Consider the following 27,603-nt stretch of genomic DNA (forward strand, 5'->3'; position numbering starts at 1 on the left):
AGCGGCCCGCGTAAGCCACAATCTGCAGACCCTGGTCCGCCTGAGAAACGTCTGCGGGATAAAACGAGATGCAGCGTGTAAGACGAGCAGTCGAGAAGGGGGGGAGGGGGGGTGACTTGGGATGAAAAATTGGATTTACAAATCGGTCCCGCCTGTTGCTGAATGCGCAACGCGACAAAAAACGCGGCGAGTTCGTTTATCGCGAACTATTGACGAGGTAAAATTTCATGGCGGGAGTTGAGCCAAATGTACCGCATGTGTAAGCGATTGTTTGGTTGTCTTCGTAACTTGTATGTAAAAAAGCAAGGAATCAAATCCTTCTCCGTGTGATAAACAAGCAGTGTTGAAAATTTTACCGGCAAAGAAAGATAAACGGTTTTATCTATCGCTTCAAGTAAATAAATATAAATGAATGTAATAATTCTCACACAACTTGTAAAGATGTGAATTAAGCATAGCCACAGTATTAAAATCAATTTAAAACGAATTTGCAACACGACGCAACAATATTGCAAGAAATTTGCGAACCTTGGGGGTCCCGCAATACAACGTGATGTTTAAACCGGTCTTATAATTGCTAGGTTATAACTCCGTTCGATGGTCTCTGATCCCACGGCGTGAACTCGACTTTTAACTTTTCGTCTAACGCAACGGGAAGGTTTCTTCCAAGCGCACAGATAGCTGCCACGCCATGCCTGCTTTGTCGAAATATCATATCCTCATTGTTTCGCATCAAGAGCTACAAGCGCGTCATCTCCGGCTTGCAATGCGCGTGAGACCATGACCCCCGCTGCTTTTTTCCACCAGGCCATCATTTTTGCACTCGCATTTCCGCGGCTCGCCTGGACAAACATGCCTGTATCTCGGAGGAAGTTATCGAGAGATGTAAACCGTTCTTGTGCCCGTTTGTACGGTGCCGCGTTGAATCCTCGCGGCTGCTGCACGACGGACGCAATTATTCCCTCTTTTCTACGATTCCTTTGGTCATTCTGTATTTCTTATCTCCCGCAGCACGATGCTTTTGCACAGCATACCAAGCTCCCCGTTAGCCATTAGAATCATCCGCCTCCAAGACTGGAATGTGAACGAGGATAGTTTTTTTCCACCGCCGTAACGTTTCTTGTTGTATGTAGGTTATACTGCACGGATATAGAAATCGTGGGATCTTCTCCTTTCGCATATCGGACGAATCACTCGCGCGCAATTACACACTTTACACCCGAGGGTTTGAATCAATCATCGGAAGACCATCGAGTGTAATCTGACAGGAAACAAGAACGAGCGTAGAAAGTGGAACAAAATCAAGCAGACTTAACGTTTCAAGTAGAATTCCACCTTCCTACGACATTTGAATGCGTAGGGATTGGACTGATTGAGAATAGCGCGTGCGACCGGAGTTTGCTAGGATTAATTGTCAGAGCTAGGCGACGACGATTCTCGGGTAATCCGGTAACTCGATGCCGGGTGTCTCTAACGACAGTAACTCTCTACCATTGTGCAGCTCCAGGCCCGGGAGACCCCCGAAAAGAGCCTCCGTCGGCCTCAGCCTTGCCGCCAGCCACCTCGCAGCCGCTGCCGGACACCATCCTCATCATCCCCTCAAGAAACACCGCATGGACAACGGCGACTACTACGAGAACGGGCATCTAGGTGAGGAGAATCATTATTTATACCATTATCATGTGACTACCGAGTACCTGTAACGCATACCGTAGAATGTGAGGAAAGAGGTGTCTACTCCGTCGATTCAAGTTCAATTTACCTTGTCCTTCGGGTTTTTGCACAGTACGTGTAATACATTCCACGCGATGGTAAATGATTCCAAGGCGAGATAACTGCTGCGCCAAGCTTACATCACTTCGATAAGTACCGAATGCTCGACTATCACGTTCAATCGATACAAGGTAAGTGTACCAGTTATTGACATCTTTAGACCCAGTCATTGACCCTTGCAGTTTCCAAAATTGTGAATTGACGGCAGAAATTGTAAACTTCTCGATGAGTAAACCAATCAAACCGGAGGTTTAGACACTACAAATTTATGTTTTAGTAATTTTAAAACTAAGGATCAAACAGATACGACCCAAGAAGGCTAATGATTGGGACAGGGTCAACAACTGGTACACTTACTCTCAACCTTTTCATCCAAGACAAGCGATCCTGGCTTCAATCATTGGAGTGATCAACACGTCAAAAGACGCGACCGATCAGTCCTCTAGTTGGTTCTCCACTTTGGCGGGTCGCGAATCGGTACCACAACGCAATGACATTACATTCCGTATATTTCTCTCTAGTTCTAAAGTATAACTGCAGCATGTGCGTACGTATAATGCATGCAAATATTGGGACATTCAAACACCGTAGGCACCGGCATTTGATTACGATCGCGTTGACCCCACTGCAGCGCACCGTTGCAATCAAATCAATTAATTAGGGGAATCAAACGCACTTGGAGTAAGCAAATTAACTGCAGCAACTGCACGCACTACGTGTTGCGGCTTGCGGCTTGCGGCTGCGCCCAGTCGCCCCGTTTCTAGATGCACAAGTTATGAGCGTCCCATGCACATTGCACACCGTACGTATGCAGGTATACACCGTTGTGAATACATCGGAATGTAGGATCGCTAATATTTACCGCAAACGAACGGTCCTCTGGAGCAGAAACGACTTCAGAAGCGGTGCAGAAACAGCCGGACTCGAATAGCGTTGTAATCGTCGCGATTGAATCGTTTCGGAGCTCGGTTTGACACGGAGAGAATAAAAGAGGCACGTCAGGTTTTTTGATAAAATCTACTTCGTAAAATGCAGAATTTACTCTAGAATCAACAGTGAAAACCACTGAAACACGCTGTGTGTATAAAAAAAAATACAGTCAACATGGATATTTTGTTTTTGTATCAAAAATTTTGATATTTCCCTCTTTTCCCGAAGTTTTCAGTAAAATCTGCTATTTTTCTTCTCTCCGTTAACGGCTGAACCGCGGAGAATCTGCAGTTTTCGAGTTTATCAATTTCCGCTCAGCCGACGTATGAACGACTAATTGAAGTTAACTCTTTTAATGCTGTACGAGTATACAACCGGAATACCGTGTTTAAATAATAAATCATAGATGTGACGCGCGGGGTTGCGCAATCAATTTTACGAGCAAATACTGCGCTCCGCGAGTTGAGTAATGAATTAATAGTGCATGCAGGGTTTGTACGCAGTACGTAGTATTCGGGTTGTTACGCCGCTGGTCAAAGCTTATACGTATACATGAGCGTTAAAACTTCATTCGAATATCTGCACGATCCGAGCATCCTGCACAATGATCACGAAATTGTTTCATTACTCTCCGAACGGTAATAATAGTTCTAGTTTTCGGTATTTACATTTGCCTGGCGGTAACCACGAAGCTGGTACACGAGTTAGCAAGAAAATTTCGAACTGCACCGATAACGCGCAGCGTTGCAGCATATCTCTACGTTACATTCGATTCGATCTCATTAGGGCGGCATTTCCCATAACCGTAATTAATAAAACGAACAACCTCGATCAATTTGCGATATAGGTTCGTATACACGTAGGGACATCATACAAGCGTGCGGTCTATGGCATACCCATTCAGGGAGGACAATGGGAACACAATAGCTGTTCATTGTTGCCGATACGCATCTATGCTGTCTCTACGAAATTAAAAGTGATGAGAAAAATAAATAGCGAGTGCTGCACACATCGGGGAAAACGGCGGGAAGGGGGGGGAGGATTGTTTAACTGCCGGCGTCGCCGCGTGTCTGACGGCGGGGCGAAGAGGTGCGGTAAGAGAGAGAAAGAGAGAGAGAGAGAGAGAGAGAGAGAGTGGTGGATAGATAAAGAGAGAAACGGAACAAAAGCCCGCTGTGAGCTGCAGCTACGCTATCGCCCTCGAGCAGTTTCCTTCCTTTCTCTTTACAGAGACCTGGGTTAGGTTGTAGTATCAATGCACACTGGAGTACTCGGTACAGTGCAGTGTGCAATGTAACAACACGTATGTAATAATTCGCGGCCAAGAGAATCGCGTCAGGTCACGACAGACGAGCAGTCAGGTAAGTAGAAGAGGGATGGGTAGACTGACGTTTAGGCATGGAATAGGCAGCCGATTGTCAAGCTTCACGACACGACGGCACGTCCTTCGTCAAAACCGACCGACTAATTGATGAGCGCACGCCACGCTATCTTCTCACTCTTACGCCTCGCGCCTCGCCGACCATCACGACTAGATTATAACCAAGTGTTTTCCTTGGCTTCTACTGTTTTTAACGAAGGGTTATTTCCTCTGACGAATCGATCCTGTAACACCCGGTTCAAGTCTCCCTCGTACGTGGTCTCACATTCACTCGGAAATGGATGGACGACGTCACTATTATCATGGAACCGTCAGTGAGTCACGTCTCATTCTTTCAACAGTCAATGCAAAATCGAGACTCTTCGTTCCTACACTTTGTATACTGGCGAATGATCGGAGACCACATTGTCAAGAGATGATACTCGTCCACGAATCATAAGCTGGCAGAAGGTAGGCAGGCAGGCGGGTAGTATTAGCCAGGTTTTATTGCTACAAGCTAGGCAGAGCGGCGAACCGAGGACCGGGAACAGTTAATCAATGCTTTTATGAGCGGTGCACACCCACGCGCGAGTTGTACCAGCGCCAAGCCCAACATCGGCCGACACTCTGTTCATCGCCTCATTATATACCAGATTGATGTCTAATATAGTCACACCGTTCTTCCCCCGGCCAGAATTCACCTATGCCAGGACGTTTCGCACCTTCATCGATATCGCTTCCCGAGACGAAACCTTCAGACCCCAATAAAAATGTCAACGTTTTCTAAACCTATCTAAGACCATTTTCTTCGTTAGGGAAATCCTGAGTGAAAAGGACCTAGTTCCAACACCTCAAAACTGTGCACAAGTCCCGATTCCGAGATGTGCTTCAGGTTTCAATGAGAACCAAAATTCCGACTCGTTCGACCCTCGTAATTAAAGTTCACTTTCGATCATGTAGAATTTTTGAGACCTGGATGGTGCAGATGAGACCTAAATTCGTACTACGTTCCAAGATTTTGACTCGGATCTGCATTTTCCACGCAACTTCGTACATTTCGAAGCAGTTCGTCGATTACCGCAGTCCAGTGACATGACTTTTTCATCGCACTTTCCGAGGGTGCACGATTCTTCTCGCACCCCGCGGTTTCCGAAGTTTCGAGAGTTTTACACCGGCACTGAAAGGGCTTGAGGCGGCACGCGATGAAGGTATCAGCAGCGTACCTGAGGGTCGCCGTGCGTGCGGAGAAGGGCGACTTTGTGTGGGATCGTGGGACAATAATTTGCTAATTTGCGATCCAAATGGCCCGAGGCCACGACATTAGGGCGAGCCTGGTGTACGTCCGGGTGGCGGAGCGGCGGTTAGCCGTAGTAAAGTATTTAACAAATTAGGAAACACCGATTCACCCGCCGGCCCAAATCCATGGTATAAGAGACTTAGCGGTTACGGGGACTGCAGGGGCTGCTTGGCCCCGGTCACGGGACTCGGACGCCTCGCGTTTCCCCGCTCGCAAAACCATCGAAGGAATGCGAACCACTGGAAGTGTGGAATTTTCACCCCGTCCGCGTGGTTGGATTACGTATGATTTAAACTCGCCTCGAAATTTATCTGCGAGAAATACAATACCGAAATACCGGGCATTTATTTAATTAAGACTGGATGGAATTGAAGTTTCGGGGTTCCTAATTCGTTCAACCCTTTCCCGCATTATCTTACCTACTTCTCTCGGATTATTTTCACCCTTGTATATTCTCCCTTCGGTTTTACTCCCTTCAACGAGTCCTGTCTCTCTGACGTTGCATCTTTTGACCATAGATATAAAGTTACAACGGTCATCATCAAAGGAAACGAATCTACGACGTTTGTTTCGACTTTGGAAAAAGTTAACTTCACCGTTAATTGCAAACGGGGTAGATCATTCGAGCCTAATTGGAAGAAGAAGCGAAACACGAGACGAAGACGAACGAGATGAAGTCGAGCCAGCCCGAGGGATGCGAAGGACAATTTCGCGCCGATCCCTCGCCCGGTGTTTCCATCTTGTGTCATTAAATATGTAAAGAGAAAGGGGCGGTTCCGGTCTGTCCACACGTCATTCGATATTGTTTTGCGCTTTAAGTACGATACATGCGGTGAACGCGTGGGTGGATGGCGTGCGTCATTTGTTTGCCTTGCGTGGGTTACACCGATTACGGTACTGGGAAATGCGAAGTACAGAGACAGTATATTTCAGACACGTGCATGACATACGTGCATGCAGATGCACACACACGCATACACATACACGTAACACATACCCGGATGATATTGCGAGTACCTTTTTCACCTTTGCGATTATTTTGGCGTATAATTTTATGTACAATTTAAATTCTAGCAAATTTTTCCGATTCCATTTCTCTCTTTATCTCGATCGTTTGTCATTTGGCAAATAAAAGACTCGCCAAGATAACGCGGCGCGATCTGTGACGTGTAACGCGTGATCGTTACACGCAACACATACATACATACACACTTATATTCGCAACCACGCAGCCGCCGTGCAATTTGAACGGAGCCCTCGTTTTCGGGAAGCGTTTTCGGTTATAAATACTTTGATATCTTCATTTACTCGATTGGCCCGGGGGAGGGGAAAAAAATTGCGAAACGAGAATTTTCGCGGCTGATTTAAGAGGCACTAAAACTATAACACTGTTACCAAAATGAAGAGGTTTAATGCTCGAGGGCCAATTAGATTTTTATTTTTGCACAGCTATCGTAAAAACGATCAAGCTTCTCGCGCACGCAGCCATTGCAAGCCCTCTTATGTATTCGGACCAATTATACTTTCCGTTCCCTTGTTCTCTCTCTCTCTCTCTCTCTCTTCCTCTTTTATTCTCCTTTCTTATAATGCTTTTGTTACCGGCATCCTGGTCAAGACTTTCAGCGCGCGCAACAAACTTGCGCAACGTTATGTCTCTCGTTAAATTTGAAATGGTAACACACACACACACACACACAAACATACACGTATATGATCTTTTGCCTCGAGAGCTGTTGTATAGAAATATACCTGCATCTTTTTTCTCGAGCTCTGATTTTGCAAGAGTTATATTCCGTCCCTACTGTATCTCAATCCGAAAGACACCGATGTTCGCGTCGTTACGACGTCTGCCGTTTGCATCGCCCAACGCGATCGTGAATCTGTCGATCAGTTTTCCTCTCTCTACGTCGTCTCATTCATTTCCCAGAGTCCAGCGAGCAATTACAACCTGTACTCAGCGATCCTCCGAGTTCGTGGTTCGAGGCTTTCGAGTACACGGTGGTCCGAGTCCAACAACTTTTCATGGTTTCCGCGGGTCTTCCGCGATACACGTTTTCCCTCTCAGTCAGCCGTACCAGAGGCTGTAAACTCATCCTGGGTATAACGAACCGAAACGAGGAATCGTCGGTGGGTCAGGGCGAGCACGAGCCGATGCGGCGTGACGCGACTCTGCGACTACATCCCGAAGTCGTAAAGTCCGTCCATCCTTCCCCCCGCGACACGGGATATCGTGTGTACGCATGCCTCTTGCCTGATCCACGACTAAATTACACCCCGTCGAACGGAGCTGCGGCAGGGCGATGGTCAAGGGTGCGGGATCATTTTTATTGACCCCGAGGCCCGGGGGCGATTCACTTTAAAAATGTTCGCCCGAGAGAAACACGGCGCCGGGGAAGCGTTTCCGGTCGGAGAAACGGCGGAGGTGTGAAATATTAATATCTCAATTAACGTGTCTTACACTTACTGTCTTTTATACGGGGATGCGGATCGCGATCCAACGGACATATCTCTGGGTAAAAATCCTAACAAGCATCCAGCAGAGTGTCCGTAATTTCCTGTAATTAAAAAACCCCGGGTAATTGAGCAGAGACGGGAAATATGTAACATGTGATACGGTTTGTACAGTATGTACAGTTTTCGATCCGCATGCAGGCGTATCACGAGAGGAGAGGAAAGCAGGATTCATTCAACAATTTACTTGTTAGCAAAGTGCCCGACCGCACGCTCAATTAACCCGCGAATCAGAGCCGCTTTGTTTGAAAGTGGGAATTTTTGTAATCTACACCGGGTATTATATAGTGCTGGGTACGATACGCACACCGTCAAAACGGGGCATGCCGCGTTCGAGTGTTGGCCAAGGGCCGCCGGACGCGCGTTTGGAACGCCGCGAAAAAACAGCGAGAGAGTGAGAGAGGATACGAAAAAGTGGCGAGTCGGGGTTTGTTTTAATTGTAAGCGTTTTTATACCGCTCACGTTCGTACACGATAACGCCCCGTGAATCAAAAGGCTCGCCAATTTATCTCCGCGACAAAGTTTACATACGTTTCGTTAAAACGAAAAGGTGTATGTGGTAGGTATGCATATCGTATCAGTTGGCACGTTTCAAGGGATTCAGAGTGAAACGAGGGTCCTTCAAAAACAGTCGTTTGCTTGGAAAGTTTTTCAAAGAATTTTCTCCAAGGTATTTTTCAAGTTCTGCAATCATTCGAACTACGATCAATGATCACGTGATGTTCTTCACCCAATGCTTAGATCGCTTTGGTCGGTACAGCGAAGATGTCGAAAGAGTTCATTTCCGAATATCTGCATATTTATTAGTGCAGATGAAGCGTAGCTGATCACCGGCGGTGATTTCAATGCTCACGACGGTGCTGAGTGCCAGTGATCAAAAGCCTCGGGAATCTAGTGGCGACGTTTAAAACGGGAAATGGATATCGAGCAATGGCGTGGAGACATCGTAACTCGTCAGGATTTTAACAGTACGGTAATTATCGTGTTGTGGGTTTGACGAGGAATCCGTTTTTTGACGGGCTAACGGAGAGGTTGATCTTCCGATTTCCTTATCGAGATCTTCCAAGATAACTTTGCACGCATTATGTCCGTCTAACGCGTTGCGGGCCGTCTTGACTGGTCATTTTTGTTTCCACTTTTGTTGTCGCCCTGTGTAAATCAAGTACCATGATCTTGAGATGTCGTCATGAGATGCGTGAACTGTATTCATATAATGCCGAGCGTCGAAACAAAAACCGATGATTATACAGGTCTGCAAAACAATAATTTTTTTTTTAGCTGCATGCGATGTTTTTGGTAAATGGTATGTTCTCGCGTGTGCCGAATCCAAGAATGACTTCCATTTGCCTACGTCACGTACAGTATTTTTGCAAAATATTAGGTTTTTGCGTAAAAGAAGCGTAATAATATTGAAAAAAAGCATCGTTATACAACAATGAACTAAACAATATTTCTTGTACAATTGAACAAACAATTTCTTTACGAAATATATTTAACATTCCGTGTTCATTCTTTTCGCGTATGAAACCTTTTCTTCTTCTCTTTGATACACCTCCGAACACGCTTCGGCTTACCATTTTCTCATTCTCCGTTTGCATTTATTCTAGAATCTGACTCTAATACATTTTAAATGGAACTAAGAAATCACTTTTGCATAGGATTTTTACAATCAAGAATAGGATACCAGATTTCGAACTAAACGGGATTTTCATTCCAAATGAAACTACAAACACTAGTTCAAGAAAAAGACCTAAGCAGTCTTTTGGTCACAGACCTGTGTTATCGCCGTGTTTCAGGGTTAAAGTGACTGCCGAAGTGTGACAGAGCTCGTGAACTGTTACCGCACGACGAATGTTGTACGAAGCTGGCTTTTCTCAAACCGTGGGAGTCGGACTTTCTTGCGTTGGATATTGTAAACTCTCGGTACGCACGCCGCACGTACGGCGAGAGTCGGGAGTGTGTGAAATATACATATTTTTTCTCCGCCAACCGGAAGCCGGGAGCGTTGGGCTACAAATAGCCTTACACTTTACGCGATGTACGGGCGCAGCTCTTTACTTTAATTACGACGTAAAATGATAAACAATGTCCACAGATGGTCGCCCGCCTCGGGATCTGTGAGATTAAAGTGAGCTCGGCGGGCATGTCGCGGGTTTGAATCGCTCAACAGTTGGACTCATATGGCGCCCATCAAAAGACATAAACCTGGCCCCCATAAAAAGCCAATAAACCGACGATGCGCACCTACGTTCGGCTTCCACGCGTGCAGATATGACGCGATTTGACGAGCAAGCCTCAACCTCGGGGTAAAAATCCTCAACAGCCCCGTTCCTTCCAAACCTCCGGAGTTCCGTCGATCGGTTCGAGCCTTTAATCTCAAGGGTAAATCTGCGGCCGCGCAGCAGATCGGTATCAAAACTAAAAATCAAAACTAGCTTCCTCCGCAGGCCGAGGGCGAGGTTTCCGCTGCATCTGCTCATCTCATTCAATTTCCGCGGAAAAGGTTTCGTCCTTGAAGTCCAGGGTGGAGGTTCAGTCCCGCGTCTTCTGGCCCGTCAATACTTCGCAGTCCCGTTTTTCCCTTTCCCTCTCTTTTCGCTCCTTTTCCTTCTCCCTTGCACTCCCGTCGAACCGGTAGCGGCGTCTGTTGATCCGTAGCATAAACAAGGTATTGTATTTCGCAGGGGATCCTCCTATTATATCATATTTTGTTATTAATATTTTCCGACTGGCTGAGCTCGACGAGGAGACCGGCAGGTATAAGAGGACGCAGGAGCAGAGCGAACGAAAGCGGACCCGTCCAAAATGGTTACAATTATTACTGCATCTTGCGGATGAAAGTTGGACTGCAGGTATGCGAATGCCGCTGCAGGATCACCGCGATGCCTACGCATTGAGACGTTTCTCTCCCCGGAGACGGTAAATCCGAAGTCCTCCGGCCGCCTCTGACTCAAGAACCGACAAATCTTCTTCTTCTTCTTCTTCTTCTTCTTCTTCTTCGCATCTCGGCTCGTTTCTCTCAGCGTTTTAACGACGAAGAGATATCCTGGCGCGTGGACCTCGCGCGATCCTCGGATCGGCCAAGGACCACGGGAAGAGTTGCAGGTATTTGTTCTTCCATCCCGCTGCCATGCACCACGTCCGCAACCTCGTACGCCCCGGCGTCATCCGAGGGCAGTAAACCTTTTGATATATAGTCGAAACTTTTTAGAGTTCTGTCAGCCACGCCCACAATCAGCCTTACTGTTATTTACACTCCGTGTTGGGCTGCGATATTCACCGGGATATTCCTAAACCGAAACGCGGATGCGTTTTGTCTTCTTATTTCGCGACGGTAGTTTAGATTCGTCGAAATTGAATACCCGCTACAAAGATGACACGGTAACGTGCGCACACCTGGATTTCTCCCAAAATCGATAAGTAAATTCACTGTAATTATACACGCCTTCAAGTGTAACCCTATCATTGTGTTATCAATTGTTCGCAATTGCTAAAAAAAAAAAACTGTTTCAAACTCTGATCCATACATAGCGTACGAAAAATCTCTCCTGGATCACTCACAAAATCACCACTCAATTTCGAAACATCTATCTTAGAAATCTGAGCTACATGATCGGAATCGCGAGGTTTGAAGAAGCATCGTTTGGCTCTAAATCGTAGATCTGGACCGCGTGTGGTTAGATAGAAGGGCACCCCCTCTTGTATGAATACGTAGGCGTTGAGAGGGTGTGTGAATATAATCCAATATCTGTACATACATGCATAAGGTATAAATATTATACATGCATTGAGTCTGGTGCCGCGGCGCGGATGGATGGACACACACACACATATATATATATATAGATATATAGATATATATATATAGATATATATATAGATGCGAAAAAGGCGAAGCTGGCCCTCCGATCCGCACACGCTACGAATTTATGAAATTATGGCTGGTCGCCTTGGCCAAATTATCTATTTCAGACGTCCGCGCATCTACCCTACGGGCCTCGTTTGATTTCGGGTTCTGATCCGCGAGCATTCTTTGTTTCTTTGTTGTGCGAGCGGATTCATCCATAGCTATACATGTATGTATGTATATTAATGCATATACCTATAACACTGCGAAAACGGCGTTGAGAACCGTGGATGAATGCGTGATGCATATTTTATTGTGAGATACAATATGAGCCAGGATCTTGTTCGTTCCGCCATCTTTTGCGCAGAAAAAATTTACTTGTTTTGACTGATTTGGATCATTCGGGAACAGATTATTTTTATTTCAAATGAAAAAGTGCACTGGAATCTAATAAATTTATTACGTTCTTTGGTCAATTATTTTTACCAACGATCCATGTAAATTACGTTTTATGACTATTCGGAGAATTGAGGCTCTTCTTAGAGTGTCGGTAAATTTTATCCGAATCAAGCGATCATTTTACAGACCTTAAGAGTCTATAATTATTCGAGTTATACTTTTCACGCGATGATTGGTTGTCGTTAGTGAAGGGGGGGGGGGGGTGTAACGATGCAATCGGTGCCTTGATCCTAGTAAATTCATGACACGTCTATAATACGTCCTATTTGAATAACTAAATTATTCATCGAACGGAGCAGATTGGAGTTAAAAAAAAATTTAGCGATCATCATTGGTCCACATAATGAGAAAATGAATACACGTTTGGTAGACTTTTGCGCTTTTGGTGGTAAAATTTAGCGAACTGGATTTGGCCGTGGTAAATATTTATTTATAGGCAAATGATGCGCCGAGAAACCCCGCGTTTCATCATCCTTGCAGGAAGAGAAGAACCCAGGGGCCCTAAAAGATCCCGCGGACTGCGTTCCCACCGAACTTGGGTCCAGATTGGGCCAGGAATTAAGTGAACGCGCGAAGGTGTATGAGAAGCGAGAAGAAGGAGCTGCACGCATCGGTAAAAAAGACTCGTCATTCCAATCACCCAAAGCCAAATGAATGAAACGCGAGCGTCTCAGCGATAAAATACAATTTGAGCTAAAGACTGCCTCCACCTAGCCTCTCTTCTCCTCTCTCTCCTCTCCCCATCTCGTTCCTCTTCTTCCCCCTCCGCCGTCGAGCTGATGAGGTGACAACCCATAATTATACAGCCCGCTGTCTGTCGGACATAACTGCAGTGGCATGCACGGACCTCGCTGTGCCCGGCCAGATCCACTCGAAGATCGCATTCCCTCCTTCCCCCCCTTTCTTCATCCTCACCTTTCCCCGTTCCCTCCCTTTCTCTCTCTTCACTCTTGCTCACGAATAAGAATTGCAAATTTACGAAGGTACCAGGCCGATCTCCGATCAAGCGATCGATCATCTGGCCTTATAGGACGAACCCGACTGTAGCGATCGCTTCGATTGCATCTTTTCCGCAACTGTTTTCCAAATCACAGGATATATCGAACATATCGATCCTTTGTCCACGTGATGTTTCACCGTCTCGTCCGAGACCACGACCAGACATCGACTTTCGATTTCCAACAGTGGGTTGAGCTGGAAGTCGGTATTTGTTGCTCAGCTTTGATCGTGTGTTATATCCAGATGATTACGTTGGTTTGGGAGAAAACCGTGAAATTCCCGTCTGAGAACATATTGTGGAGATTTTCCGAATAGGTTCACTGCAGAGGACTATCCACCGCCTTTCCCTCGCTTTCCACCTTGCCGACTCGCCTCGGCGATCCGCATCTTTTGTTTGCCAAATTCGTTGGCGCGTAAGAAGCGTAATCCTGTATTTGGAGGAGAAACGACAAGACCATGAAGCGGTCGAGGGAAAGCTAATCGTGAATGGTAAGTTAACGAAGGTTGGGTTGGGCTCTTTTTCGGACGTTCAAAACAAACTTTGACAGAGTCTTCAAGAGTAGCTACTCATCTCTTATCCTCCAATCCCGCGAGCTTAACCTCTTCCGACGCTTCTCGAGAGCTACGCAAGGACGTTTTGTTCAGGACGCCATCCGTGCAACCGTGAATACAAATCCACGCAACGATCGCTGATTTCGCATGCGAGCCGCGAGATCGATAGCTGGGATTTTGCACCGAGCAGGGCAGCTGAGCTGCGGGGACGCGGATCTTAAGCGGCGAGTTTAGAGAGATTTCATTAAATCATATGAATTGAGGATAATGTATGTTATTGAGGTCCGCGTCCAAATCGCGTTCTATAAGTTGTAAAGTCCAATTTTAGGGTTCGTCACGGACGGTACCGGCGGGGCCCGCTCGTCCCATGCGGTTCTCAAGCCTCGGGTGGAGGCTTCTTCCTCGACGCGGCCCGACTCGAGGGTTCTCCACCTCCAGTCATCGATCCGACAGTCACTGGTCGCGACCGCAGCTCTTCGAACCCGCCACTTACCCGTCAAACGGCCAGCCGGTCGGAATCACCCTGGAATCACTACCATTTAGATAATTTGTAATGAATAGGCAGACGTTTATTCTATATTGCCCACGAGCTATGCAACGGAATGACAATAAGCTGCTTGCGACCTTATACCTCCTCCACCCCGCTTGCGGTGCGTTTAAGTCTGAGGTCCGTGGCTTCCTTCCAAAGTGTCCGTTCGTCAACATCCCCGAACCGATGATTTCTGATCGGCAGGATGGAAGAACGATTGGAAGTTCATCGGTATAGGAAATATCAATTTTTAAATATACTGTGGAGTAGGATCAGTTTTCGTCACCGTGTAGCAGGGTAAAAAAGGACAGTAATTGTCTTCGGATTTGGTCACGTTTCAATTTGATCGGACCTTTCAGACTAGATTCACCGCCGGGTATCTGAAGGTCTATTATATTATACAAGGATGACAATGTGGCAAATCCGCTATCAACACAATTCGTTAACCATTCTGCTTATTATGATATTCATTATTTCACAGATCGGTGGTGTTAAGTTGTCGCCATGTAATTATTAAGGTTATGTTACATCCTCGCGACGGTAGTTTTTTAGTTGAATTAACCCGTGCATGAAATCTTGACTTTAATTCTTCACCCCAAGTACAATTTTGGAAGTCAACTGTCTTTTAAACTTTACCCAACCGAGCTACACCACCGGCACAGCTTTTCGTCTCTTCAACAGCGATCGGGCTCGACGTGTCACGAAAAATATCGTAGACATTTCATCATCCGTTTCTCATCCAGTTTGTTGTAACAGTATAGCAAATTTAGCACTGTGAATCACTCTTGTAAGTCAGGACTCAACGTCTGAAGGCTGCACCGTTTGCAATTTGCATATACCGACGGTGGTCTCGCGAAGCGGGGCAATATTTCCCGCGGACTGGAAGCAGTTGATAACTTAGCCGAGCGATTCTTCTTTCTCACACAGTGAACGTGTCCGAATTCTGTCAGGGTCTCCCATTCAGGCACCCCTCCTGTATTTGACTTTCTCGGATCTCTGGAGCGGCGCCTCGCGTCGCGACGACCCGCCTGCCTGGGTTCGGGGCGATAATGTATGCCCGGTCACGCGTCTCGATTGATGCCCACAGAGCCCGTCACCGCAAGATGTCATTCCCTCGCTTCTGCTGTCATTTGTTAGCCAAACTCGGAGGTCTGGCCAACTGATAAGTCGTCTACGGTTAGACTCGCCCCTGCTAATGCGTTCTTGATCTCTCCGCGAAGATCCTTCCACCCTCCCTGCAGTTCTCTCTATTTCCTTTCCAAACGCGTTGGCTCTCCGAAGTTGCATATTCGGTGCTTGCCAATCGAGCGAAACTCGAACTGAATTGCAGTTATTTTTTCGAACAGCCTTCCACGTATCCTCTGCTCGAGGAGAAGAGAACCGTGGAGATCCATCAACGCGAGCTGGAGTTTATAAGTCGAAGAGCAAACAATACACGGTGCCCGGGATTATATGCAGACTGCGAGGATGTGATTGATATTTGGTTAAGTTGGCTGGTGCGTTCGCTCGACGCGTTAGCCCCGATCCATCAAACCTCTTTATCCGCGACACGGCGCAAGCCACACGTCTCTGTGATTTCACCGGGAACCGCTTTTCGTTCTTTTCAACGACGATTCGTCTTCGTTGCAGCTATACCGAATTGTTCCTTTCGAACTGCTTTCAATTCGTGATCCTTTATTCCGCGCTCGCGAAGTGTGCTTGCGGTGAAACCTTCCCATCTTCTAACGTTCCCCTTCTCTCATTCCTGTTTCAGATGTACCAAGAATGGAGAAATCCCCGCTTCTAGCCAACGGATACAACCACCCACCCACACACTTGAGTCACATGCAGTTCATGCAGCTTGGAGGACATCCCGGCGCTGGTCACACGGCGATCCTGTCGCCAGCCAGTCTGCCACACCACCTTCAAGCTCAGGCAAGAGCCGAGCAGGGTCTCAAGGTCAACCCTAACATGCCAAACATGGAGGCAATCGCAAGGTGAGACCATTTGCACACTTTTATATCCAGGCATATACGACTTGCGTCCAGTCCAGAAGCCTAATCCAAAAATTGAGCAAGCTTTTCGGACGTCTTGCCGCGGAAAAGAGAAAAGACGGCTCCGTGCTTTTGGGGTATTTAAACGAAATCCTTTCAGAGCAAAATAATTCGGGACGATGGCGGGGAAGGAATGAGCGGGAGGGGCGGGGGGGATGTTCGGAGTGAAATTGGCGGCGGGGTTGGGAGGGGAATCAGCCCGGAGGGGCGAAAGGTGTCTCAGGCGAAATGGAACGAGCAAATGCCTCGACTGAAGGTCTAAAGATCGTCAGACTAATCTGATTCACCGTTGGCTTATATTAATAATATTTTGGAAATAACCGACCACAGCGGGAAACATTTTCATTAACTCGACTTTCCGACTCCCCCATTGGCGCGGTTGTTGCCCCTCGCCATCATCGCAGCCCCGAGGGCCTGTCCAACAAACTTTGGACAACTTTTGAGAGTGTAAGGACCAAAAGAGAGCAAGACAGAGAAGGAGAGAGAGAGAGAGAGAGAGAGAGAAAGAGAGGGGAAGAGAGGGATCCGGTAGCGGGGGGGAGAAATTGGATTTATTTGTTTTAAGTTCTCTGATCCTCAACCCCCGTACCTCTTCTCGCGATGACGCGCCTGGATGCGAGTTGGCGAGGCCAAAAGAATACAACTTTAAGAGGATTTCAGAGACGAAGAAGCCGTGGAAATCCAGGGGGTCTCGACACTGTTTGATCTTGCTTCGCTCCTAAGTCCGTTTCCTCACGTCTTGGCATCGCCTTCGACCTGCCCTCGAGCCGTAGGGTGATGGCCCTTGCACCGCCGGCATTGGGGTGTATTCATTTCACGCCATCGGAACTACTATTAAGTTAGAGACGACTACGGTGGAAATCGGGAGCTGATGGGAAGTGTAAAAATAGGGAGTTGGTGTATAATGCGAGGGTCGCGGCAGGGGGGAGGGGGGGGGGGGGGGGGAGAGGGGGAGGGTGAAATTAGAGAGGGACCATTGAATTATTTCGCGAGGGCTTAACTCCCTCGCCTGAGCGCATCTTAAGCCAGGTACATAATTCAGCGGTAACGAACGAGTACTAATTCAACTATATTTAGGCATCTTTGAAGCGGCGGGGAAATCCTTCGGCTAGGAAAGACTGCCGCTCACCCTTTGCTCGTAACATCCCTCCCACTCCCTGTCTTATACGCTGCGGAGCTGCGGTTCTGAGACGAGGCGAGATTAAGATTTCGCGCCTCGAACGCCACTGCGCGAAGGGTTAATCCTCGGCATTTGTTAACCGAACCGCGTTAATGCAGAAATGTCTTTCAGACAGCGTTCGTTTTATGACGGGGGTTGTCGATGCGGTACCGATCGAGTGAGCGAATCGTATTTTGCACTCTTTTTCCATCCTGGTCGTAAAAACGTTCCGAACGTTGGCAAATTGTACAGTATTTTTCAATTGCGCTATGACGCGGTCAACGAGAAAAAATTTTGTAGAAGTGATGGAAAGACTGGAAATATTGTTAACTTGCAGCTAATTTTGACATCAATTTTCTCAAGTTCTCTTTTCAACAATCACACAAGTGTGATCATAAACCGCGTATCATTTCCCAAAGAAATGTGAATAATGCGATGCGCTGATTTCATCGCGATAAATCTTGAAGTTGTATTAGGTAGAACAGTTCTGAGAACAAAAATAAGCCTGTATCTTACAGTGAAATCGAACGAATCTACCAAATTTTTAACCATTCCAAAGCAAATTAAAGCATAGATCCGATAGTTTTTGGTAATTCTATCTCGCATGTAAATATTCAAATTGTGTGATTATCTCGTAATTAAATTAAGCAAAAATATCGATTCACCACCTTGCGCCAACCTTCTGGAATCGTTAATAAGTCTTCACACGTTCTTTGCTCGTCCTTCGTTTAAATTGTCATCGTTTATCGCGGCTTTGGTAGACGAGTATATGCGAAATCACGACACGTGCGCGAGTCACAGCTTGTCGAGGATTCACACGTACATTATACGCCTTCAAATATAGGCTACACATGTACGGGCGGGAAGGTGGAACACCGCAAGACAGAACAGTGTCCGCATTATGATTTCAGAGCGCTTTGCTTTTAATTAAAATGCAAATCTATATCGCGCACGAGGCGTGAGTTCGGAAGGTAAGACGGATTACGTCTGGGGTGCCACGACAAACACCGGAATATGATTAATTCAGCGCAACCCCATCCTTGTTATTCCCAATTCTCGTCACCCACTCGCTGGACTCGGTCTTTCGATCACGGCCTGTTCACCCTGAGCAAATAGGAAGCCCTGCCTTCTTCGAATCTATGATCCGCCAATTACGGTGCCAAGAAACGAAGAGCAGAACGATTATCTCTCACTGCTCGGCAGAGCTGCCGAAAACTTTCGCAGGAAATAGTCCGGTAAATAAGCATGAATGGTAGTACTTTTTAGGTATGAATCCGGAAACTTGATCCAAGGTTAACTCGATTGGGTACGCCGAATGGAATGGTGATAATAATTTTGCTATTAACCCCCCATTTCGTTATAAAGAAAGGGTTAAACCGTTTAATTCAGAACCGAATATTCTTATCCAAAAATATGTCGTACAAAAGTTGTTGGGGACAAAAGAAATCGTAAAAAAGTATCTTATGTTCATCTTCGTATCTTTAGAAATAAGGGAGATAAAAACGAAAAACCATTTAAATGACGGTGAGCGAAAACTTCAGTTTCCAATAAAGCAAAAAATATGAAATTCGTATTTATGTCGGGTTTTTTGTACATATTGCTTTAGTAAGAGTTAATCTAACTTTGTTTACAAACATATTTTCATTCACCTTTTTCTCTCTTATTTTTGAAGATGCGAAGATCGAGAAGTTACTAGGTTCTGAATTAAACAGTTTAATCTCTTTTTATAACGATCTCGGGGGTTGATTGCGAGATTATTATCACCATTCGATTCAGCGTCATCGAATTACCCTTAGATCAAGTATTCACACTAGAAAAGTACTATCTTTCGAATTCTTTTCTTGGTCTAGCGAAGCATAACCAAGCATCGATAGATAACTGAATAGTGATGAGAAGATCATCCAGGAATGGAATTCGAATTTTAAATTCAAACAACTAAGACAATTTCAAAGATGACAAGAAGTACAAGTGGTGAAAAAATGTGGAGGGAAGAGATCGCGTTAATTTACTCCAAGCGAAAAATTCGAACCGGTGATTCTGCGACGGTCCTGTATAAACATGTATAAAGCATAATCAAGAGGCGTACGGCACATTGCTTTCATGGATTAGCACTGCACGGCTCGACGACGGACATTTTTAATCAGCGACATCAAAGCTCCGCCTTTGCCTACGCCGTGTTATTTTGTTTTCGTAAATTTTTTTTGCTATTTTTCCCTTCAATTTCTTATTTTCTGGTTCTTTTCGTCTCGCGTCTTGCGAGCACAAGTTGGCGAGGAAACGACGAGCGTCGATCGAAATATCACGAGACAACCGGATGCCAAGGAAAGACTCTTGCCAAACAGAGTTTCTGAAGAGGCTCGGTTAATTAGCAATTTCGTTTCGTATTTCCGAACGACTTCAACCTTCGTTCCTTCACGTACAGCAAATATTTCACATCTTTTCTCCGTCCTCTTCTTACCTAATCATTTAAACTAAAAACCTCTCCTCACTCAGCCGCCTAATTTATTATAATATCCATCGGATTTCGCTCATCCATTAAATTTTCTGTCATTTCGCAGATCTGGGATTTGGGAAAACTGCAGAGCAGCCTACGAGGACATCGTCAAGCACCTTGAAAGGTAGGATAGAAATTTTGAAATAAAATATACATGTACCACGTCGTGGAGTAAAAAAATTCAACTTGCCTTATTCCTTCGGGAACGATGATGATTGCGCTTCTTTTGTCGAAGCAAGAACGACGAAAATCGATCAAATCCCGCGGGAAAACGACAAAGTCTCGATTACAAACAGGCGCCGATGAAATATATTCCGTGCAACGGTGCACCGTTGCATCTCCGATAAATCAGCATTACCGGCATATAGTCGCGGCGGCCGCGAAACCCTGACGGGTTGAGTCGGCTTCGGACGCAGTAATGCCATCATGATTTGTACCCCGGTTACCCCGAAAATTCGAGCGGCTTGATCCGTGCCGCTTGTCACTTCACGGGACAGAGATCATCGCCTCGACGTCCCGTTCATCATTCGGGGATTAAATCATTGGATTGTAGAACTGGGAACGCGGGAAGGGTTGATCTCCGGGTTTCGCCCCGATTATCCGCGGCCCTTTTCGCCTTTTTCAGACTCCTCGCGTATATCCCACGTGTATCCGATCCGATCGGCAGGCACGCACACCGGGAAGTTTGCTTCGAGGCCCAAAGTCGCGGGAGTTTATAAACTCCGGATGGTCAATTAATGGGACTACGGGTAAGTTTAATTAAAGGAGCCCGGGTGTCTTGTTCCGGGAGACAAACGTCACCGTGCAGCTACGGCCGGGTCTGGAGGAAGGGATTAGCATAAACAAATCATCGGGATTAGAATGCGGGGGCCGTTGCTCGGGGCGGCCCACCGCGCTTGTAAAATCAAAAGGACAAACAATTAATAACCCGGGGAAGGACGATTAATCAGAATTCAACCTCGCGGAGCAGTTAAATACCCGACGAGGAGAATCGGGCTGCACGGATAAACAAAGGTTTATATCAGTGTCAGTTGCAACAAGTCAACTCCGCCGACACCCCCTCCGATGAATATTCAACCGGCCGCCCCTTCCGACATCCGAACGAACACACAGGCGTGCCTCCCTCCCGACAAGGCCGCCGCGCGGTCAGTCGAGTCAAACGACTCGAGTCGACTCGAGTCACACTCGACAATACTGCGGAATCGCGGGAGGGTCCGGCTGCGAACAGCTTTGAATTGCTTTGAATTGGAAATTGAATCCCACCCCGGCGTCCCTCCTCGCCTCATTCCCCGACTCTCGTAACAAAAACACCGCGAGTTATTTAGTCGCTATTTGCAATTTGGCGGGAGAAAATTGCCACCCTCTACCGGCCGGTCCACCTTTCGCCCCGCGTTGTCACCTCGCTGATTTCAATCTTCTCTCCCTCGGTGATGTGCGCAACTTTTCATCTCGAAGGTTACAAAGAAGGCGATAATAAATATAAACAAAGTACGTTACTCCGCGAAAACTGGGCGATCGCAGCGTCAACCCTCACCGAGTTTGCGTTCATACTGTTGCACGGCATATACAACACGGCAGAAGTAAGTAATATTAATGGTCTCTCGCAGAAACGGGTCCCTCTCCCCGCTATCAATGCGCAACTCTGCTAATGTCGGCTTCCTGGCTTTAAAACCAGCCAGTCATTCTACGCTATAATTCGTGCGCATTGTCGCTTATCCATCCCCTCCTTGCCTCCTCCCCGTTAGCCGTGATCCTCGGCCAGGGTTTGCCGTTCTTATCACCCCCTCCCACCCACCCTGACTACCTACCTCAGAAGGTCATTAATTACGACGGTGACGCGCGTCTTATATCGGAAAAGACATCTGCCGGAAAATAATATTCACAAAGTCACGAAGTCTTTCGGGCTTCTGCAGGCGCGGACCAACTTCGTTCATATTTCAACCACGTCGCAGCTCCGTTTCCGGTGATACACGGTAGAATCGTGAACTGCAGGGATTTTAAACAAGAAATATTACCGGATACCGAGTTTAATTCATCTCAGTCGCTCTCGCAACATGAAAATACACTGCGTGAATACGGTTTCTAATCGGAGCGAAAGTTTCCTCGAGTAATAGATCGAAAATTTTTCTCCAAACGGTCGACAAAACTTATCGAATCGAATGAAACAGCCCGTCAATTGGACTGTAACGACGCTTTGCAGCGTTGCTTCTGTTGAAAAGATTTTTGGAAGACTTGGGCTAAAAATTGAGTGAAACTCGGATTTCTATTTGGTTGTTAGGTTAGGTTCGGTTACGTTAGGTTAGGTTGGGTTAGGTTAGGAAAAGCTTTTCGGAAGACAGTAATTCTGGGGCTAAGAAATGAGAGAAACTCGGATTTCTATTTGGTTGTTAGTTTAGGTTGGGTTATGTTAGGTTAGGTTGGGTTAGGTTAGGTTAGGTTGGGTTAGGTTAGGAAAAGCTTTTCGGAAGACAGTAATTCTGGGGCTAAGAAATGAGAGAAACTCGGATTTCTATTTGGTTGTTATATTATGTCATGAATTAGGCGTTTTTGGTTGATGTTGAAGGTGTTTGAGCACTCGTGCAGGCTCGAGTTCACGGAGCACGCGTTGTGATTAATATTACACGCGCATAGCGGGCCTTTGGTTGAACTTGTCAGCGGTTGTAACAAGATATGATGATTAGCGACGAAGCGAGGGGAGCTTCCGCGTTTCCGGTTCTCCGAGCTCCCCGCGGGGAGTTGGAACTTCCAAATGAACAGCAATCAGCGGAGTTGCGACGTCAGAACGCGAGGTGAAAAATGCAAGAAGAAAATTAAAAAAGACAAAAAGAAATGTGGAGTCACAGTTCCTCGACGAATTATAATATTATATACGTGTAGTATGATAATTCAACATCAAAAACTGCTGCGATCCCGTTTTTGCGTTGCCTGATTGGTTTGTTTTTTCTTTTGCTAGTTTTGAACAATTCCTGATCGTATCGTGACGCAGCTAGACTAAAATAATAGTCGGCTATATTATATACAGAATTCGGGCGAATCCCCGATTGAATAATCACGAGACCTGTTTAAGATCACGTAGTATTCCTATCTTTACCGACCGAGCTAACCCACCCTTTTTTATTCCTATATCAAATAGATAAAGAAATGAAAAGAATTAAAATTTGGTCGGAAAGTCATTTTTATCCCGAAAATCATGAAAAAAGTGTGGTCTTTTGACATGTGTTTGTTCATTCAGTATAGGAAGAAGGGTGAGTTTGCTTGGTCGGTAAAGGTAGGAATATTACACGGCCTAAGCCCCGCGATTTGAATATTGCCGTTGGATCGTTTCACGTTACCCCGGATATGGATTCGTTACATTAGGTATATCAAGTAGAGAAACATAACCGCCTTGTCACGTGACAGGAGAATTCCGACAAGTGATTAATTACCCAAGCCCGGAATTCCCGCGACTTAACAAGCTCGAGTCGAATGAATCCATGCACGCGGTATAATTCGGATGATACCAAACGGGTTCGAGGATCGATTTTCGAACTTCTCGGAAAGCTGGAATTTCGTCCGTCGATCGCTGGATGCAGTCGGTGATTTCTCCGAAGACGATCGAGCGGTTTTCGATTCCCTACCTGGAAGTTGCCGCGCGATCCTTTGCATGCCGATTTTTTGGTACCTAAAATAATAGCGAATGGAAGTTGAAGACTTGTCGATCACTTGTCGATACACAGACCCATGCGTGTGTCGATGAAATACCGTGCTGCTATTTCGGCGCGTATAATATCGCTGCTAGTTAATACAGATTTCGGAAAAGACGTCGAGAGAAGCGTAAAAAAAAAGGAGGTAGGTATTTTGACGCGGGACAGGAGGGCCGTAACATCTCGTTAGTCGCTCCCTGCGGCCAAGAGAACCTTGACTTCCTGCCAATAGGCGCGTACAAAAGCCGGGTTTTCATACCGCCCGTATTATACCCGAAAATAGCGAAAATACCAGAAAACCGTCTAATGAGACAAAAAATCGTTGTCGAATGACAATTTTACGGTACATTAGCTACGTGTGGGAGGAGCCTGCCTGTTTGCCCGAACTCCAGCCGGCCTCTTGCTACACCCTGCGGAAAACTAATTATGTTTTTAATTAATCACCATTTTGTCACCTCGCCGTCTAGTCTTTGTCCCCATGTGCGGTACACGCCCGTGTATGTTGAATATCTCGCGTTAACCGATTACGCTTTGCACTTCTCAAACAAACCGTGTCTGCATGAGAGAAGATATTATATACACGCTCTGCAACATCTGTCTGTCTCCTCTCCGACTATAATGTGGAGAGAAAAATATAGTGTAAGCAGTTGTACCTCGGAGGGGGATGAGGGTTCATGATTTTTGTTCGCGTACCGTACGGTCAGTTCCTTTTTTGAACCTTAGGAATAGAGGATAAGGGAGGTTATTTCAATTACCTCGAAAATTAAAAGTCGAGTTTTCACCGAACCTTGACGTTTCAAGGCCCAGAGAATCACCTCCGACCATTTTTGAATCGACATGCAGATGTATGTGTGTCATCAATTTTTGTGCCTACGATGTCTGGAGAACAAATTAATGGGTTTGGATGATTTCGGTCTGCATCGACTGGACTAGTCTTAAGTTGAAACTGATAAGTTTTCGGATACGATTGGTCCGCTAATTTTCAAGTTATTCGATTAACAACATGAAAAATAAATAAAAACGATGATATCTCGAGAGAGGATCAACGGATTCTCATGATTTTGGTTTCAACCAACGGAGCTTTTTTTTAGCTTGAAACTGGCTAAATTTAGTATTTTATCGGTGGTCTACTTTTCAAGTTATTCGAACAGCAATTTGACATTGACACGTCAACAAAATTCATTTTCCAATGTTTAGATGGCTCGAAACTCGTCCCAGCGGAAAGTTAGGCTGGCCTCATTAGTATCACCCAAATTAACAACTTTTCGTTTAGTAGTATTTTGCCTCGCGCAAGTAGTGAGTTCGTTTTTGGCGAGTAGAAGAGGCAAACGGATCCGCAGAGGGAGAAATGAAGCATCGCGTTGAAACGTTAATTGCAATTTCACGGCGACAAACGTGGGCACCTATTATAGGTACAAGGCGCGAAGGTGATACAGGGATAGCGCTGCGCATAGGTGAAGAGCATAGGCGTAGAATTTAATTACAACCTTATACCGTTTGCCCTAAATCAACGGGGAACAAATGCCTCGACCCAGCAGCCGGCAGCTCCGCAGGAGCGAAGCACAATAGCCTCTTTTCGCCTTGAGGACTCGCGAATTCCCTGCTGGAGCCGGAGGAGCGAGCATCCACTAGCTGCGAGCTGGAGACTCTAGCATTGTGGTCGCTAAGATATATTGTTATTAAATGGTCCCCTTCAGCGGTACACACGCCAGTATATTACCGGGGGATCTCAGTTGTCGCTACCCCGGGCCTTATTTATGCCCCCGCGACATGCGATCGCAATTCTGCAGCGGAGGCCGGATACCCTCACCGGGAGAAGAAACCTCCGATTTTTCCAACACCATCAATTTTCGGACTTATCAATCTTTCCTTGCTGATTTCACGAAAATATCAATCGAACGATTGCTTTGAGATTGATGAAAAGTTTGTATGTTTTTCAGGTACATGAGAATTTGGTAACCTTGATCGAAGAATATAATCAAGTCTACTTGTTGTTAGCCAAATTTACCGAATCATTAGAGTCGCTGATTGATCACAGTAATGAAATGGTACTTTGGTAAGTTTATCGGATTTTGGGGCGGGGCTGAAGTTCCGAAAGGACGTAATTCCGAAGTATTTGGTCGTGAAACTTGATGTAAAGAAATCGAACTTTGACGTAACAACAAAGTTTCGAATGGCCGGAAACCCGACGCGACGGTTCAAAGTTCCGAAATGCAAGATTCCGGAAATTCAAGATACGGTAGAGCAAAATTCCGACAAATAAAGTTTCGATAGAGTAAAATTCTGAAAATTAAAATATACTCACACTTCAGATTTTTAAATTATCTCATTTTCGCACTTTCGGAACTTTGAGCATCGGGTTTCGGACCTTTCGAACCTTTGATCTTTCTTGATTTGATCTTTCACCAAAGTTTGATTTCTTCACTTTAAGTTCCGGCAGCGAAAAAATTCGGAATTTCACCCCCGCCCCGGAATCTTCAAATTTCTTCCGTTAAAGTGGAAAACTATCTCTCGGTCATGACGTTGACACAATTCCATTCGGTTGTAAAAAAACTTCCTCGGTCCGGGAAAAAAACGTTGCCTATAAATTCGTCCGCGATTTTGGCGCGGAAAAAACATCGCGGAGAGTCAATTCCGCTTCGGGCGGCGGCACTTTTCGTAATTAACCAATATTTGCAATGTCCGGAGTTCCGCTGGCCGTCCTCATCCCCCAACCACGTGGCTGCGGTCCATTCGTCGCTTCGCGATGCCGACTGCTCGTCTAGCCCTCCGTTTTCCAAGATAAACACGACGCCCGCGCGTTATCACCCGTGCCCCTCCGCAAATACGGCCCTGCTGGGGGGCCCCTGGGTTTTTCACTTTTGTTCTCCCCTCGGAAGCCCGTAAAACTGACCACCGATCCGCTACGATATGCATACAGGTCAAATAGCCCGGATTCGTTTGCCCTGCGATTCGAAACTTATTAATTGCATACGCAGGCAGACGATCCTGCGATTCTCGCGTCGAATTATCTCGATCCAAGGATTTCTGTTCCGTTGAACCCGAAATTGGAACACTTTTTTTTTGTACGGAATCACAGATTGTTCGTTCTTAATTTTGGGCAGTGAAATGTCACTCTTTGGGCTTTGAAACGTCAAAACCGCAAGACGTTCTGATAGGGGTGAGATTTTACCGAAAAACAAAAAAAACAAGTTTTGTTAAATTCTCTGAAACTTGTTCACTAAACTTTTTTCACAGATGTGAGATTCTGAACAATATTAACGCTTTTATGCATACATTTTTCCTCGAATCCGATTCACTTGAAATTTTGCATTCACGGGCTTTTGGCGTTGCTGATTATGGATCTGAATTCGAAATTCGAAAATTCCAAATAGCGGATCCAATATGGCGCACAAACAAAAACAATAAGAACAAAAAATTTTTGATGCGTATTAAATTTGTGTAAAAATTGGCATTCCTATTTTTATGATGTATTATCAGAAAATGGTTTCTTTCGGGGAAAAGCACGAATTTTGACCATTTGTTCACACGTGCTATTTTTGCAATAATTTATTTTTTTTTTACTTTTGAACCAAAAAACTTGGCAGATGTTACGAAAAAATTAGTTGAGTAAATAAAGGGTTAAAAGTTGATTACTGCAACGATACTCAAATTCTTACAAAAATTTCATAGTCTGGACTATGTAACTAAATTGAATCACCATATTTTTCAAGCAGAACTTTTCACTTTTCCCGGGCTTCTCGTCGCGCCGCGTGGTTTTGCAAAAGAAGTTGTCAAGGTAGCGAGGGAAACGTCTTTATGGTCTGAAAGTGACGCGACCAGCACTTGAGGAAGGGTCGAAGAGGGGGCGAGTATTAACTTCTGGTGACAAACGAGCAGCCGACTACCCGGCGGTCGATCCTCGGTTCTTTCGCGCGGTCACTCCGGAAGAATAATCGTTTTCCAATTGAAATCCAATAGCGACTCGAGGCCGGCT

General features: G+C 45.9%; 1 protein-coding gene across 4 annotated transcripts in view; it reads left to right on the top strand.

Annotated features, from left to right (window-relative positions):
• Window positions 1-27,603, top strand: part of dac (dachshund family transcription factor) — a 184,290-nt gene that overhangs the window by 78,014 nt on the left and 78,673 nt on the right. For 2 of the 4 annotated variants that reach the window (XM_069134496.1, XM_046616830.2), the window contains 3 exons: window positions 1,502-1,650; window positions 16,012-16,234; window positions 20,009-20,068. In XM_069134496.1, coding sequence (XP_068990597.1) covers window positions 1,502-1,650; window positions 16,012-16,234; window positions 20,009-20,068 — 432 coding nt within the window. The remainder of the gene's footprint in view (window positions 1-1,501; window positions 1,651-16,011; window positions 16,235-20,008; window positions 20,069-27,603) is intronic. The other 2 variants (XM_046616829.2, XM_046616832.2) reach the window with 1 other exon arrangement.

Source organism: Neodiprion pinetum, chromosome 3, assembly GCF_021155775.2.
Source record: "Neodiprion pinetum isolate iyNeoPine1 chromosome 3, iyNeoPine1.2, whole genome shotgun sequence".
Classification (NCBI taxonomy): domain Eukaryota; kingdom Metazoa; phylum Arthropoda; class Insecta; order Hymenoptera; family Diprionidae; genus Neodiprion; species Neodiprion pinetum.